At 46.9% G+C, this 13802-nt stretch overlaps 1 protein-coding gene across 2 annotated transcripts in view; it reads left to right on the plus strand.

Moving 5' to 3' along the window:
• The window catches only part of DNAH6 (dynein axonemal heavy chain 6), a 2458578-nt gene that overhangs the window by 1362243 nt on the left and 1082533 nt on the right, over window positions 1-13802 (plus strand). For both annotated transcript variants that reach the window (XM_085636629.1, XM_085636630.1), the window contains one exon: window positions 11087-11258. In XM_085636629.1, the coding sequence (XP_085492755.1) occupies window positions 11087-11258 (172 nt within the window). The remainder of the gene's footprint in view (window positions 1-11086; window positions 11259-13802) is intronic.

Here is a 13802-nt window from a genome sequence, read left to right on the forward strand (position 1 = left end):
TACGCTCCGGGGTCAGATAAGCCCGGTGGAACGTATAGAAGCTAATTAGATTAAAATGGGCATTTCTGGAGACTGTAGCCACTTGTTCAAGTACTTTCTCCAAGTCCTTATCTGCTGTCGGACTGGCTATATCCACCTCCCATTGGTTTTTCAACCGGTCTAGTGGCAATATGGTGTCTCTCCAAATGGCTCTACAAAGACATGCAACTGCCTTGATGGTTCCCCTGGCCAGGCTTATATATTCGTAGGTGGCCTATCGCACCAGTTCCGTCGTACTCGTCCCCCAATGTCGCCTCAGGGCCCCCGTAACTGCCCCATAGAGTAGGAAATGCCCCTAGGGGAACGCCCCAGTCAGTACTAAAGTCCTCAAAGGGTATCAGCTCCCCATTTTGGAAAAGATGTCCCACCTTTGTAGCCCCCGCCTGCACCCAGTCATCTATACCTCGCCAATTTCCTCCATGGGGTAGGCGCCCAGTATCGTCATCGCCATTTCTGGCGAGTATGGCTGTTTCGTACTGGTTTTCTGCCGGCACCCACTCCAACACCATCTGATCACACTATGCTCGTTGCTACTAGCCTGTCTGGGCTGAGCAGTTCCTAAAAGTGTGTGAAACACCTCCATCCTGTCCAGAGTGAAGGGTGGTACTCCTCTATCCTGGTCAATGCTTCCCGCCACTTATTGAGTGAGCCTCTGCAGTTGTCCTGCCAAATAGTAAGTCTCCATATCTGGCAGTGCTAGGACCCCCTTGTTACGATTCCGTCCCAGGTCAGATACTCCTCAGGATTCGGGCGATGCTATAGGGGGTCCACCTCTCGACGTCCCCAACTCCTGCACTAATGGCACGGAAGGTTGGAGCAATCAAGCGAGGGAAGGGAAGGATGGGAACAGCAGGGAGTAGAACCTGTAAAGAAATATAAACACAAAAACAACATACTACATTACATGCCTGAAATGCTACACTCATTAATTCTCGCTAAGATCGCCAATGATCTAATTTGTGAGCCTCAATATTCCGCCATAAGCAAGCCCACACCTAAATCAGACCCATAACCATACACCTCGCTAGCATACCGGCACATCACAACTCTATAACTTTATCCATGGGATGAGGCCCTCCTGGAATGAAAAGAGCGAAAGCAAACTTCCTATTGTCTCATGTGTTCCACCCAGAATATAGTGGATAGTCTTGTTGTGGTTTAAGAGACAGGGAAGTGGGTGCCCCCGAAATCATGTAACAAAAAGCGGTGTTCCTTCTAGAAATACATGAACCTTGGTCTACTGTGAACCTTTTAATTTGTCAAGATAGTGCGTTCTAGGAAGTCCGCAACGGTTGCCTCACCGCTCCTGGACCCCCGCTCCTTTTACAATATCCAAATGCAATCAAAGCACCCCAGCTTATAGAAGCTAGGATACGGTACCAAACGGGAACGAGTCACTCCTGATGTACTAGTGTTAGCGCTTCCTACGCGCCCTAAACATAGGCAATCAGCCTTAAACGTCCCCAAGAAGGCTCACTCCCCCTTGTGAGAATCAAGCTCCGGCGCTGATACCTGTGGGTGCTTACCAGACCGAAGGCAGAACCCGGCTCAGGCGTGCACGCCGATCCTCGCGTGCGCGTCAACCGCTCTGGTCCCCACGGAATCTCGGTCTCCAAATTTCCTCAGGAAGGCGAGGGAGGGGTTTTCCAGGCCCCTTTCACGAAACTAAATTCCCTTCTCATAAGCCGGTGAGGAAGTCATCGACGCGGCTCTCACGAATGTCTGGGAACGGGTTCGGGAAAGCTGAACTCATTCATCCTGAATTACGCACAGCGTCGGGTGTGCGTCATGGCTATTTATTCCCGCGGCTCCTCCCGCTCTATCCCCGGTTGGTCTGGGAAGTGTAGTCGATGCAGACGCGCGATGCCTGCTTCCTGACACCCCTCTACTTGGGGCCGTTTCAGCGTGCTCAGGGCTACCCGCCTTCGGCCCGCTCCCCATATGAATGCCGATAGGCAGGAATCCAGTTCCCGGAACCAGGCCGCCGAGATCGACACTGGTAATGTGGTAAAAAAGTATAGCAGCTGAGGGAGAGCCACCATCTTAAGGAGTGAGACCCGGCCCATCATGGAAAGAGGAAGCCTTCCCCAAAAGGCCATGCTATCCCTAAGGGAGCACCGTGCTTGTTCTATATTCTATAAAGTCGGTCTGATCAATACAAGGTCACTGGTTAAGCACAATATACAAACGTCCGAATTAATAAACGGACAGAAAATAGATATATTATTCGTCACTGAAACATGGGCAGACGAGGCATCAGATGCTGACCTAGCCTTAGCCATTCCAGACAGATACTCCCTCTCCAGAGTTGACAGAAAAATTAAACGAGGAGGAGGGATAGCGATTATAGCTAAGGATTCATTGAAGGTAAAAACCTCAGACAAAGGTAATACCGCAGACTGTGAAACATTGTCATTCCAAATAAAGATCATAGAGAATTACACTTTTAATGGAATACTAATATATAGACCACCCAATGCGAAAACCCCCTTAATCGACTTACTAAGCCCCTTTCTGGAATCAAGTGTGACATGTCCCGACTATACCATCCTAGGTGACTTTAATCTACACTTAGAGAAAAAATCAGACCCTAAGATAGCAGCATTTATTGATGCTATGGCTAACTTTGACCTGGAAAACAAAGTCAACGTCGAAACTCATAATGCTGGACATACACTAGACGGAATTTTCTCGTCGTGTCAGAACCTACACAATGTAGAGACTCTCCCTATCCCATGGACTGATCATAAACTAGTAACCTTTACGCTAGAAATTAAAAAGGAGACGGGAAGACCAGTGGACATTATTAGGCAGATAACATACCAGGACTGGTCTAAAATTGACAACCAGGCGTTCAAGGAGAAACTCCAAATATCCTACCCCACATTGGATGATAACTGTAATACAGCCTGTAAACAATTTAATGAGTGGATAGATGAGGCAGTCAATTCGGCTGTCCCTCAAAAAAAGGTAACTGTGAAAAGAAAAACCCCATCACAACCCTGGTTCTCAGATGCGCTAAGAACACAAAAACAAATTTGCAGAAAAGCAGAGAAAAAATGGAGAACCAAATACGACGCCCACCTCAGACAAGAATATAATGTCACATTAAATAATTATAAAAAATTGATAATTGAAGAAAAAGGTAGATACTTCACTAATAAAATTAATGAGTCAAAAAACTGCAGTAAAACTCTTTTTAACACTGTCAAAAAACTTTCAAAGTTTGAAAACAATAATCAGGAAGCACTGTCATTGGAATTCTGCAATACACTTGGTGACTTCTTTGTTAACAAAGTCTCATCAGTATACAACTCCTTTAAAAATCAGAACAGTGAAACTCTGGAAAAAGATTCATCCCACTCAATTAAATCAGAAACTCAACAAGACCTAATACCAGCCTTTAGTTTCACACCACCTACAGCTGAGCAGATACAGAAAGAAATCCTTACCTGCAACTCAGGTAGCCCAACAGACCCCTGCCCACCCCGAATAATGCAGGCTTGCTTCATTGAACTAAGCCTGGTGTTGGAAAAACTATTCTCCAAAATTATCATTACCAACACCTTCCCTGACGAATGGAAAATGATATCCATTAGGCCACTGCTAAAAAAAACCAATCTGGACGGCGAAAATCCTAACAACTACAGACCAATAGCCAGGATCCCTTTTGCCGCTAAAATTCTGGAGAAACTGCTAAATAAACAACTATCCCAACATCTGATGGACGGAGAATGGCTAGACCATTCACAATTTGGTTTTAGGGCGGAGCATGGAACAGAGACAGCCTTGATTACAGCAGTGGAAGAACTCAGGACAATAATGGATAACGGATCGAAGGCCGCATTGATATTACTTGACCTATCGGCGGCCTTCGATACGGTTAGCCACGAAATCCTCATAACACGGCTAAAAACAGCAAATATTCATGAGTCAACCTGTGCTCTTATAGCCTCATATCTGGAAAATAGAACATTCTCAGTTGAATCAGGAGAAGTAAAGTCTAATCTGTTCAGCTTGCCATGCGGAGTTCCGCAGGGATCATCGATGAGCCCCACGCTTTTTAATTTATATGTAGCCCCACTCGCGCAAATAATAAGAGGTGAGGGATTCACCCCTATATCCTACACCGACGACACCCAAATTGTGGTGTCAATAAACAAAGAGGTACAAGACACAGCAGCAAAATTCCAATGCTGCATGACAAAAATCAGCCAATGGATGCAAATGAATTGCTTGAAATTAAACGGCGATAAGAGTGAAGTATTGATACTAGGTGGTGACACAAACATATGGTCACCTTTATGGTGGCCCACAGATATGGGAAGATGCCCAGATTCGTCGGAAAAGGTAAAAAACCTAGGAATAATGCTAGATACTAACCTCTCATTTGACGCTCAAGCAAGCAAACTAGCATCATCACTCTGGTACATCCTGAAAATGATAAGAAAAATACTACCTTATATACCGCATGACTCTCGGAAAACAGTGGTGACGGCATTGGCCTTGTCCAGATTGGATTATGGAAATGGTCTATATGTCGGAGCAAGGAGGAAAATTCTTCTTAAATTACAACGCCTGCAGAATGCAGCAGCGAGGCTGATATTGGAAATTCCAAAGTTCGAAAGAGTAAGCCACAAACTTAAGAGCTTGCATTGGCTCCCAATTGCAAGTAGGATAGAATTTAAGTCATTATGCTTGGCATACAAAGCAATAAATGGAACGGGATCAAAATTTCTAAAAACACACCTACAACTGTATGAGCCAAATAGACTTCTGAGATCCGGACAAAGGAAACTCATAAAAGTACTCAGATACAGAAGAACAAACTGGGGAGGCAGAAGCTTCCTAGTGCATACGGCAAAAATGTGGAACCAACTACCGCTGGAATTGAAAAACAGTCCATCTCTGAAAACCTTCAGAAAGGGAGTCAAAACATGGCTTTTTGCTAAACAGCCCTAACTACATACTTAGGAGTCAGTGGGAATCTCAGCGCCAAGACGCCTTTTGGCATTCGCGCGCTATACAAATTTAAAAATCAAATCAAATCAAAATCAAATCATATTCCCCTCTTTTACATCTGCCATGTCGTGGAAAATGCGCACTCCCAAATATCGGAAGCAGCGGGGCGCCCACCTCAAGTCTCCCAGGCACCCAGGTGGCGGCATTTACCCCGTGCCTCTGGTTCCCTCATCCCAGATACATTCTGGGTTTAGTGGTTACACACCTTGAAGGCCTCCCATTCTGTCACACTAGAGTCCGTGGTCTGAGCGTTATCAGCAAAATATGCAACGATCTCGGTCCGAATCTCATGCAGGAACACCTGGTCTTCTAGTACCTCAGGCTTGAGGCGCCATGTGGGGATGGGCTGCCGCTGGGACCCCCAGTGTAATCTGGTGAGTATCGGGTTGTGGTCCAATACCGTGCGAGTGAGGTATTCCATCCCTTGTAACTGGGCATGCATATCCGGGGAGCACAGGAAGGTGTCTAGCCTGACATGTAAGTCATGTACATGGGAGAGGTGGGAGAATTCCCCGTCCAGTGGGTGTGTACGTCTCCACGTGTCCACCAACCCCCAGTGAGATTGCCAGGCCCTAAATGCCCCGGCTACCCTGTGCGCTGGGGCATTCCGGAGTGGTGGGTGAGAGCGGTCAAGGGTCGGGTCTGCTATTTACAATTAAAATCCCCCCCCCATAATAATCGACCCGGTCACGTACGGTGCCAGAGTCCCAGACAGGTGCTCCAGAAACAGACCCTGGTTGACATTCGGGCCGTAGATATTTATGAGCGCAATATCCTTCCAGTCTAGTCTCCCCGTGACCACCACATTCCTCCCTTCTGGATCTACCTTGTGGCCAATATGTTGTAAGGGGACCCCCACTCTGACCCAAATGAGGACCTCTCTGGCAAACGCCGAATACGCAGTGTAATATGCTTGCCCTCTCCACCTGCGCTGTAAGGCCGCCTCCTCCGAAGCCAGTGTATGCGTTTCCTGCAGCATCGCGATATGAATCCCTCGTCTGTTCAAGTGGGTGAAAATTTTGTCCCGTTTGTGCATAGAGTGTATCCCTCGGACATTCCAGGAGAGGAAATTATATATCGGTTGTGTCAACATCTCGGAGTAGCTTCTCTATGTCTGTCTGGCCCCCGCGCCCTGGCTTGGCGTGCAATGCAATGTAATGAAGGAAGTAGCCTACGCATTGTAGCTCATACCCCCTCGAACTTATAGACAGCAGTGCCCCCAACTGAAAACAACTAAACTTCCCCAACTCCCCCTCCCCAGGACAAGTGAGAACATCTCCCCCATCCAAACTGCCCTCCGGCATAATACCAGTCAAATTCTCAACGTTCAGGTGGTGGCTAGGCAAGTGCCCGACTGGAGGGAAACCCGCTCTTCTGCCCCCCCGGATCTCCCCCATCACCCAAGTCATTTTCGTGTTTCCACTCCTGCGTCCCATATTCCCCAAAACAGTCTCGAGCTATGATCCCCCAACCCTCAGCTGCAGAATCCGGTGTATACTTGCGTGCCGTGAATAGTTCACATCAGGTTATCCGCCGTTCTAGGAGTCACGCCGGACAGAACCAGACTGGCATCCCCCACTGTGTTCGAGCTGGTGTGAGAATCAGAGTCCCTCTGCTCTTCCCCCGAAAGAGAAGGGTCACCCTGCGGGCTCGTGGCACTCAAGGAGGCTATGGCTGCCATTGCGCTCTCCCTGTCTCGGCAGGCCTCCCTCATCATTGGGTGGCTCTTAATCATCCCCCCCTTCCCAGGGGGACGTGCGTGGCCTTTCTCGTGCTGGTCTGTGCCTCTACGTCGCCGCTCCCGCAGTCCCCGCTCCACTATCCAGTCCCACACATCCTGAGGGGCAGTAAAGAATTTGGTCTCTTCAGCATGCACTATCCGCAGTCTAGCAGGAAATACCATGGAGTACGACACCCCCATTTGTTGCAGTTTCCTTTTCGCCATTATGAAAGAGGCTCGCTGCTTTTGTACCTCCCTGGAGAAGATCCGGACAGTACTGTTCTCTACTTTGAGTTGGCCCTTGAGGCGCGCTCGGCTCAGCACGTGGTCTCTGTCCTCGTAAAACAGCAGGCGGGCCACCACAGGCCTTGGCGGTCTCCCAGGAAGGAGCGCCCGGGCCGGGACCCTGTGAGCCCGTTCCAGCGTGAAAAATGGCGACAGGCCCTCTTCCACTACTTCAGTGCGTAGCCAGTTCTCCAGGTAGGGAACCATATCGTTCCCCTCAACTTTCTCGGGCAGCCCAATAACCCGTATGTTATTCCGTCGTGCCCTGTTTTCCGTGTCTTCCGCTCGCTGCTCCAGCACCAGGACCCTTTTTTCAATATCCCTGAGTTTGCGTGCGGACGTGGACACTTGAGGTTTCAGGCCGCCGACCTCACCCTCCACCGTTGTGACGCGGTCTACCAGTTTCCTATGGTCCGCCCTCAGGAGGCCCAGATCCTCCAAAAGCGTGTCTATCTTTGTTTCCACAGCAGTCCACGGCGTTTCTATGGCCTTCAGTATATCATGAAGTGATAAGTTGTCTTGGGGGGGTGGTTTTTCCACTGCGAGTTCCGGGGCGCATTCGTGCCTCCATTATCTTCGCCCGCCAACTCCTGTTGTTCTGTTTCCCTTGTTCACTCTCCTCATGCTGGGAGCGGTATGAGTGCAGGTCAGGCAGCAGGGGCACAAGCGATTTGCTACCCCGGACGTATGTAGGACTCTCTCGCAGCAAGGGTCCCCAATGTCTAGTACCTGCAGCGTGGATCCCAACCGAGAGGCGTAAGATCAGCCCAGCAGTGAGCTGTGGGTGGCGACAAGGATACAATCCACCTCGGCAGTAGGCCCCGCCCGTATGCCTCACTCTCCTTACCAGCCCCGGCCGTGCAACAGGACAATGAGGGCCGGCTCCCAGCTCTAGGTTTAGTCTCTTACAGGCTTATCCCCCTCATCCAGCCTGCAGCTGCGCGGGTGTGAGCTTGCCCCTCAGGGCTGCCAAATAGTCCTCCCACTCACAGCTCGTAGCCACCGTATTCCAGCCGCCCTTGTCGTTCTGGTAATGTAGAGAGGTAAGTAATCAGTCAAATGTCTATTGCTCCGGTTCACCCACCGCAAATGCTGTCCGTTCGCCCGGACAATGGGATCAATGATTGTAGCAGCGGCCAACCAGTCCTAGGTGCAGGAAGTGGGCCCCCTCCGCATGCGTGTCCGCCGGCTCCTCCCGAGACCCACCAAAGACTCAGCCAGGTCTTCCGGCCTTTCTGCGCCGGCCAGGCCCCGCAACCCCGCAGGTGGGTCCCCACCTCCAGCCGTCGGTCCCAGAGTATGTTGTCCTCGTTGCCTCAATGGCTCAGGGTTCCCGACGTCACGCCACTGTGTTTCTTCACCGGTCAGGGCTCCCAGCCCCCGGTCTGGCCTCAGCGGGCTCTCGCTTCAGAGCGGGGCCGGTGAGCCTCCGGATGTCGGTACTTCCAGCGGAGGCCCCCCTCAGGCCTTCGGAGCCAGTTCCTCCATCCGCTACGCCCAGTCCCCGTTCAATCTCGCCTCTGGGTGGCGGCGGCCGCTAGGTCTCGCACCTCCAGCGCTCCGTCGATCCCGATACCCACCCGGGGATACCGTACAGGAGAGTCGGTCGCCAGCTGCTCCCCAGAGTAGGAGCTCAGAGTGCAGGCGCCATCTTGCCTGTCTATGCAGCGTCTCTATTTGGCAGTTTTCGAAGTGAAGGCAAGCCACTGTTCCTTGTCTGCCACCTCCCGCCAGCTGCTCCAGCCTTCCTCTACCCGGGGGTGAGTTTATTTCTCGAGGGGCCCCTCAATATCGGCCAGGATGGGTTGTGATGGGAGTTCACTGACAGTAGCTTCGGTTTAGGCTCCCTGCTCCATCGGCGTCCAGCCACGCCCCCCGGTATAATGAATACAATTAATTGCTAATTACATGTATAATAATTTAAAAAAGAAATTAGTATAAAAAGCATGTCCTTTTTCTTTCATGCTCTGTTAATCATATGTCAAGCTTCACGGAAAAAGATAAATCAGAATTTTGAGAACTTGATCTTGTTTCAGGTGATCATTTTATATAAATTTTTCTCATGAGTCATGAGCATCATTGGTAAAAAGAAACTGTTTAGTGTGTTTGTTCACTTAATACAGCTCTGACCTTTTGTTATTTGTCGATGATTTTAGCTTCTGTTTTAGTTTATTCCTCGGACTATAAGGAAAAACTGCAGACTTGAGAAAAACTGCCATCTTTGTTGACTTGACTTAAGTAGATCAGTCTGAATGTAGAGGATATATATTTTTTGGGGTGGAAGAACAGTGAAAGAGGGAAAGTCACACAGTCAATGTAGGGTGGTATAGCTCTTCGGTTGTACCTCTTTAGTAGTCATATGCTTTATCTGCATGGAACTTAGTACACTTTATGAAATTGCCCCTATACACACTAATGCCATTAAGGACACACCGTGCTTCCTGTCATGCTGTGGGATTATTACCACCAGTGAAAAGACAAAATGCTATGCTATACTTTAGCCCTCTCGTTTTTCTATTATTTGTGGGGTGCGCAAACTGTTACCAACTGTATTTGCCTTGAATAATTGATGCAGTAAAGAGGATGAGATACATTAACGGAAGGAAACATATTGTGTTTGTGTGTCTATTGAATGTTGGTGTGCTTGGCATGATTATTGGGCATTTTGCAAACCAATTTTATAAAATGCCTGAGGTATTGTTTGTAGTATTTCAAATCTGTCTAGGGAATTTCTCTCCTCCTCATTTCTTCACCAGGCAGGCCCGGGCTTTCCAAAATGGAACCCAGGGTCCTCCATACAATGTACCACATGCAGATTCACTCACTCACTGTACATTCACAGTACACTTTGGGTACAGCACTGCTACCTCTATGCATTGTACCCTGACACGTACATATGCATTCACCACATGCACTGAGCCTGTGCACACTGTTCTGTCTTTAACCAGGGTGTGTTATTTACAAACACACACACTGCCAGCACACTTACTCACTATGTGCCCACTGCACAACACTTCACCCTTCATATATTGTACTTTACACAAGCACACATACACCCAGCAGAGGCTTTCCCTGTGCACGCACAGAACTACATCTCTCATGTGATGGATTCCTCTCAGACATACATACATCCAGTACATGTACTAACCACACATATACTGCAAAGTACTGCTCAGCCCTTTTACTGTAGCCTTCCCAGCACAGTACTCCACATCTACCTGATGTAGGCCAAGGGTGAGTTAAGCACACAGCAGCAGAACCTTTTAAAATGTGTTTGAGCCTGTAGGCCTCACTCCAGTGACACAGGGTAAAAAAGTGCTGTTCACCACTACTGATCACTACATGGTATACTGCCACCACCGTGCTTGTGCTGCTTAACTTCTGGTGAAGGCGGTAGCCTTCCACCACTGTAGGGGGAGCGCTTTTGGTGCCCCACCCGGTCCAACAAGATGGCAATCCGTGAGACAAGCCTATGTCATTGTGCACAAGCATGATCCATGTTCGCCTATGACAAAAGGGAGCCAGACAACAGTACAGTTGGGTACTCAGGGCAAATGACTGTTCCGTCTCACAACTACGAAGTATATTCAGCATGGTGATTATGGCTGGGTTGGTACTTTTACTGTTTGTTAGAAGCCATCTTGCAAACGAAACGAATGCAACATTCTATACCTGATAGCTGAATGAGGGTTAATGAAGTTTATCATGATATTTCTCGTGGCTGGTAATTATTAAAAATTAATGAAAGTGTAAATAGTTAAAAGAACATGTTTATACTAGCTAGACAATTATTGAAAATGAATGAAAGCGTAAACAGTTAAGAGAAAATGTTTATACTAGCTTTAAGAAACAGGAAACTAAAAAAAGAAGAAGTGAAAAGGGAATCACCAAATTGTGACACAGTCAGAGATGAAGAAAACACTGGTGGTATCTATGACAATATGTAATAACTATTGTTTGAAATGTGTTAAGTGTATGTCCTTGTTTCTTTTTATTAAGACCCTTTTCTCATTGATGTAGGCTATCTTAAATGGATTTTTAAATGACTTCCCACCAGCAGTGAAGCAAAGTGCAGCAAGTATAGTAGATGCTGCAGTTGAGATTTATAACCGAATGAGCATTGATCTTCTGCCAACTCCTGCAAAATCCCATTATGTTTTCAATTTGCGTGATTTGTCAAAATGTGTGCAAGGTAAGGTGTTGTCCTCCCACTGAACTTTTCCTACCTCATGGATGAGAATGCTGTGCTGTCCATGCTAATTTATAAAGATTTACTGCATGTGTCTTAAAAATACAATTCACAAAGCCTTTGTATACAGAAGAATATGGTTAATGTTGAGAAAAGTCACAAGTTATGCATGACTAAAATCCACATATTACATAAACAACATATATCCAAGATCCTTGTTAAGTGTAACAAATGTCTTTGTAAATATACGCTTTGTGTATGTATTATGCATTTAATTGAGAAGTAGAATATGCATATGTTTAGTGTTGGATATCTGAAGGGTTCCACCCTAAGAAGAAGAGAACATCCAAAGTGTAGTCAGGGACAGGCAGGACCAACAAGTTTCACAGCGCAAAAAGGCAAACGTTTGGGCCATTCACAAATTGCTAGAAGTAGGGCTCCCATATTTTTAGAGCTCCTAAAATACCAATGAACTGCCCAGATAAATGTGGCGCAAGCAGTGCACCAATCAGTACAGTATTTACATGACGTGTAGAAAGCCATGGTGGTAGCAGAATGTTGTTGTCAGAATGTTATTGGACATAAATATATTTTTTAAAGATATTATCCTACTGGATTTAATAATGGAAAATGAACATCCACTGGAACAATACGCTTGTAAGTGATACATAGCACAACATATGTATGTCAGATGATATTTTTCTATTCAATATTCTAACATACACCTATTTGGAAAGAGATGTCATGAATCGTAAAAGTTTCATCTTTTAGTGAAAATCATCAAATATGTATGGGAAACATCCTTATCGTAATATATATGTTATGTATTTAGTTTATACATCATACGTGCATGATTGTCCTGAAATTAGCCACAATTTAAATGTGTAGGCTGTATATTCTAATGTCAAATGTATATGGAGTAAGTGAATGTCTACAGAAGCCTTTACTAGTATAGACTGGGAAGGCACTAATCCAGTTATTATATGTGCTGATAATAAAGTTCAACACCTGGGGTAGCAAGGTAACCCTGCTCACAGGGCAATGTTACTGTTTCCCAGCGGACCCAAGCCTGTTTACCTGCCCACACCAAGGAGGACAGGAGTGATTGGAGTGTTTTGAAAAAACATTGTGTGAGCGGAATCGGTCTGTTGCAGAACAGGTATGGTAGCTTGGGTAGTATGATCATTTTGATCAACGCAATCCTACCCATCAGAGAGATCATTAGGTCATTCCATTTTCCATATTTCGGCCTATATTTTCCCAATGGCAACACCATAGTTTTCTGTGAGTATCGTGACCCTGTCTGTATTAATCTATATGGCTAGGTATTTTACAGAGAATGTGGACCAAGTCAGGTGGAAGTCAAGCATATTCGTTTGTGTGGCCAGCGTTTGCGGCAGAATGGTTGACTTGTACCAGACAATGCTTTGAATAATATGAACTATCTGATGACAGGGTCAAGATTTTGGGCAGGGTTACACAGATAGAGTGTAATGTCATCCGCATACAAGGATATGATGACATTGTGCGGGGAAATTGTGAGGCGCCTGTGTCTGTGCAAACGTTGGGAAATGCAGGCTCGGAGCTCTGCCACCAGGCCATACAGTAGAGTAGACAGGTGTCTTTCGCTATGGAGATTGGGTTGGAAAACAGTCTGTTGAGGCGGAATCTTGTTGTGGAGTTCCTGTATAAAGGGTGGACTTGGTTAGGAAAGGTGGGCGGTATCCCCACACGGGTCAAAACGGCAAATAGGTAAGGCCATTCCAAGGAGTCGAAGACCTTCGTGGCATCTAAAAATAGCACTGCTACCTCCTCATCTGGGTTTAGTTGTTGCAACAAAGCAAAGAGTTTACTGAGGTTGTGAGCAGTGGAGTGGCCCGGGATAAAGCCTGCCTGGTCTGGGAGGACCAGGTCAGAGAAGAGCACGAGCAGGCGATCAGCCAGGATTTTAGCTAGTAATCTGCATCCGTATTGATGTTGGTCTCCAGGTGTCTGTGCTTGTTGATGCTTTATCCGGTTTTAGAAGGGTAATAGGAACAGTCTCATTAAATGAAAGGGGAAGTGTGCTTTTTTCCAACACCTCATTATATTCTTCGAGAAGTTGGGGCTACTCATTTTGAGAATGGCTTATAGAATTCCGAGGGGAACCCATCATTGCCTGGGGTCTTACATTTGGCCAGTTCTGCAATAACCATTGTGATTATTTTAAGCGTGAGTGGTGAGTCCAGGAATAGACGATGGGGTTCCTCAATCCACGCCAATGAGATATGCTCAAAGTCTGTGACAAATTCCTTCCCTGTTCTTGAGGTGTGGGATTTGAAGAGCTTAAAGCAGTAATCAACAAATTCTGCCAGAAGGCTATCTACGTGATATAATGCATTGCCACTATCGTCCATAATATGCAGTATCACCTGTGACTGTTGTGCCGGGCAAGTCAGCAAAGCAAAGGTTCTACCTGGCCTATCAGCCTCACCTTGTGCCTTGGCTTAAACATATTTGTATAGGTGCCGAACATCCATTTCTGCATCTTCTGTAAATTTTGATGTT

This window comes from Triturus cristatus, chromosome 2_1, assembly GCF_964204655.1.
Source record: "Triturus cristatus chromosome 2_1, aTriCri1.1, whole genome shotgun sequence".
Classification (NCBI taxonomy): domain Eukaryota; kingdom Metazoa; phylum Chordata; class Amphibia; order Caudata; family Salamandridae; genus Triturus; species Triturus cristatus.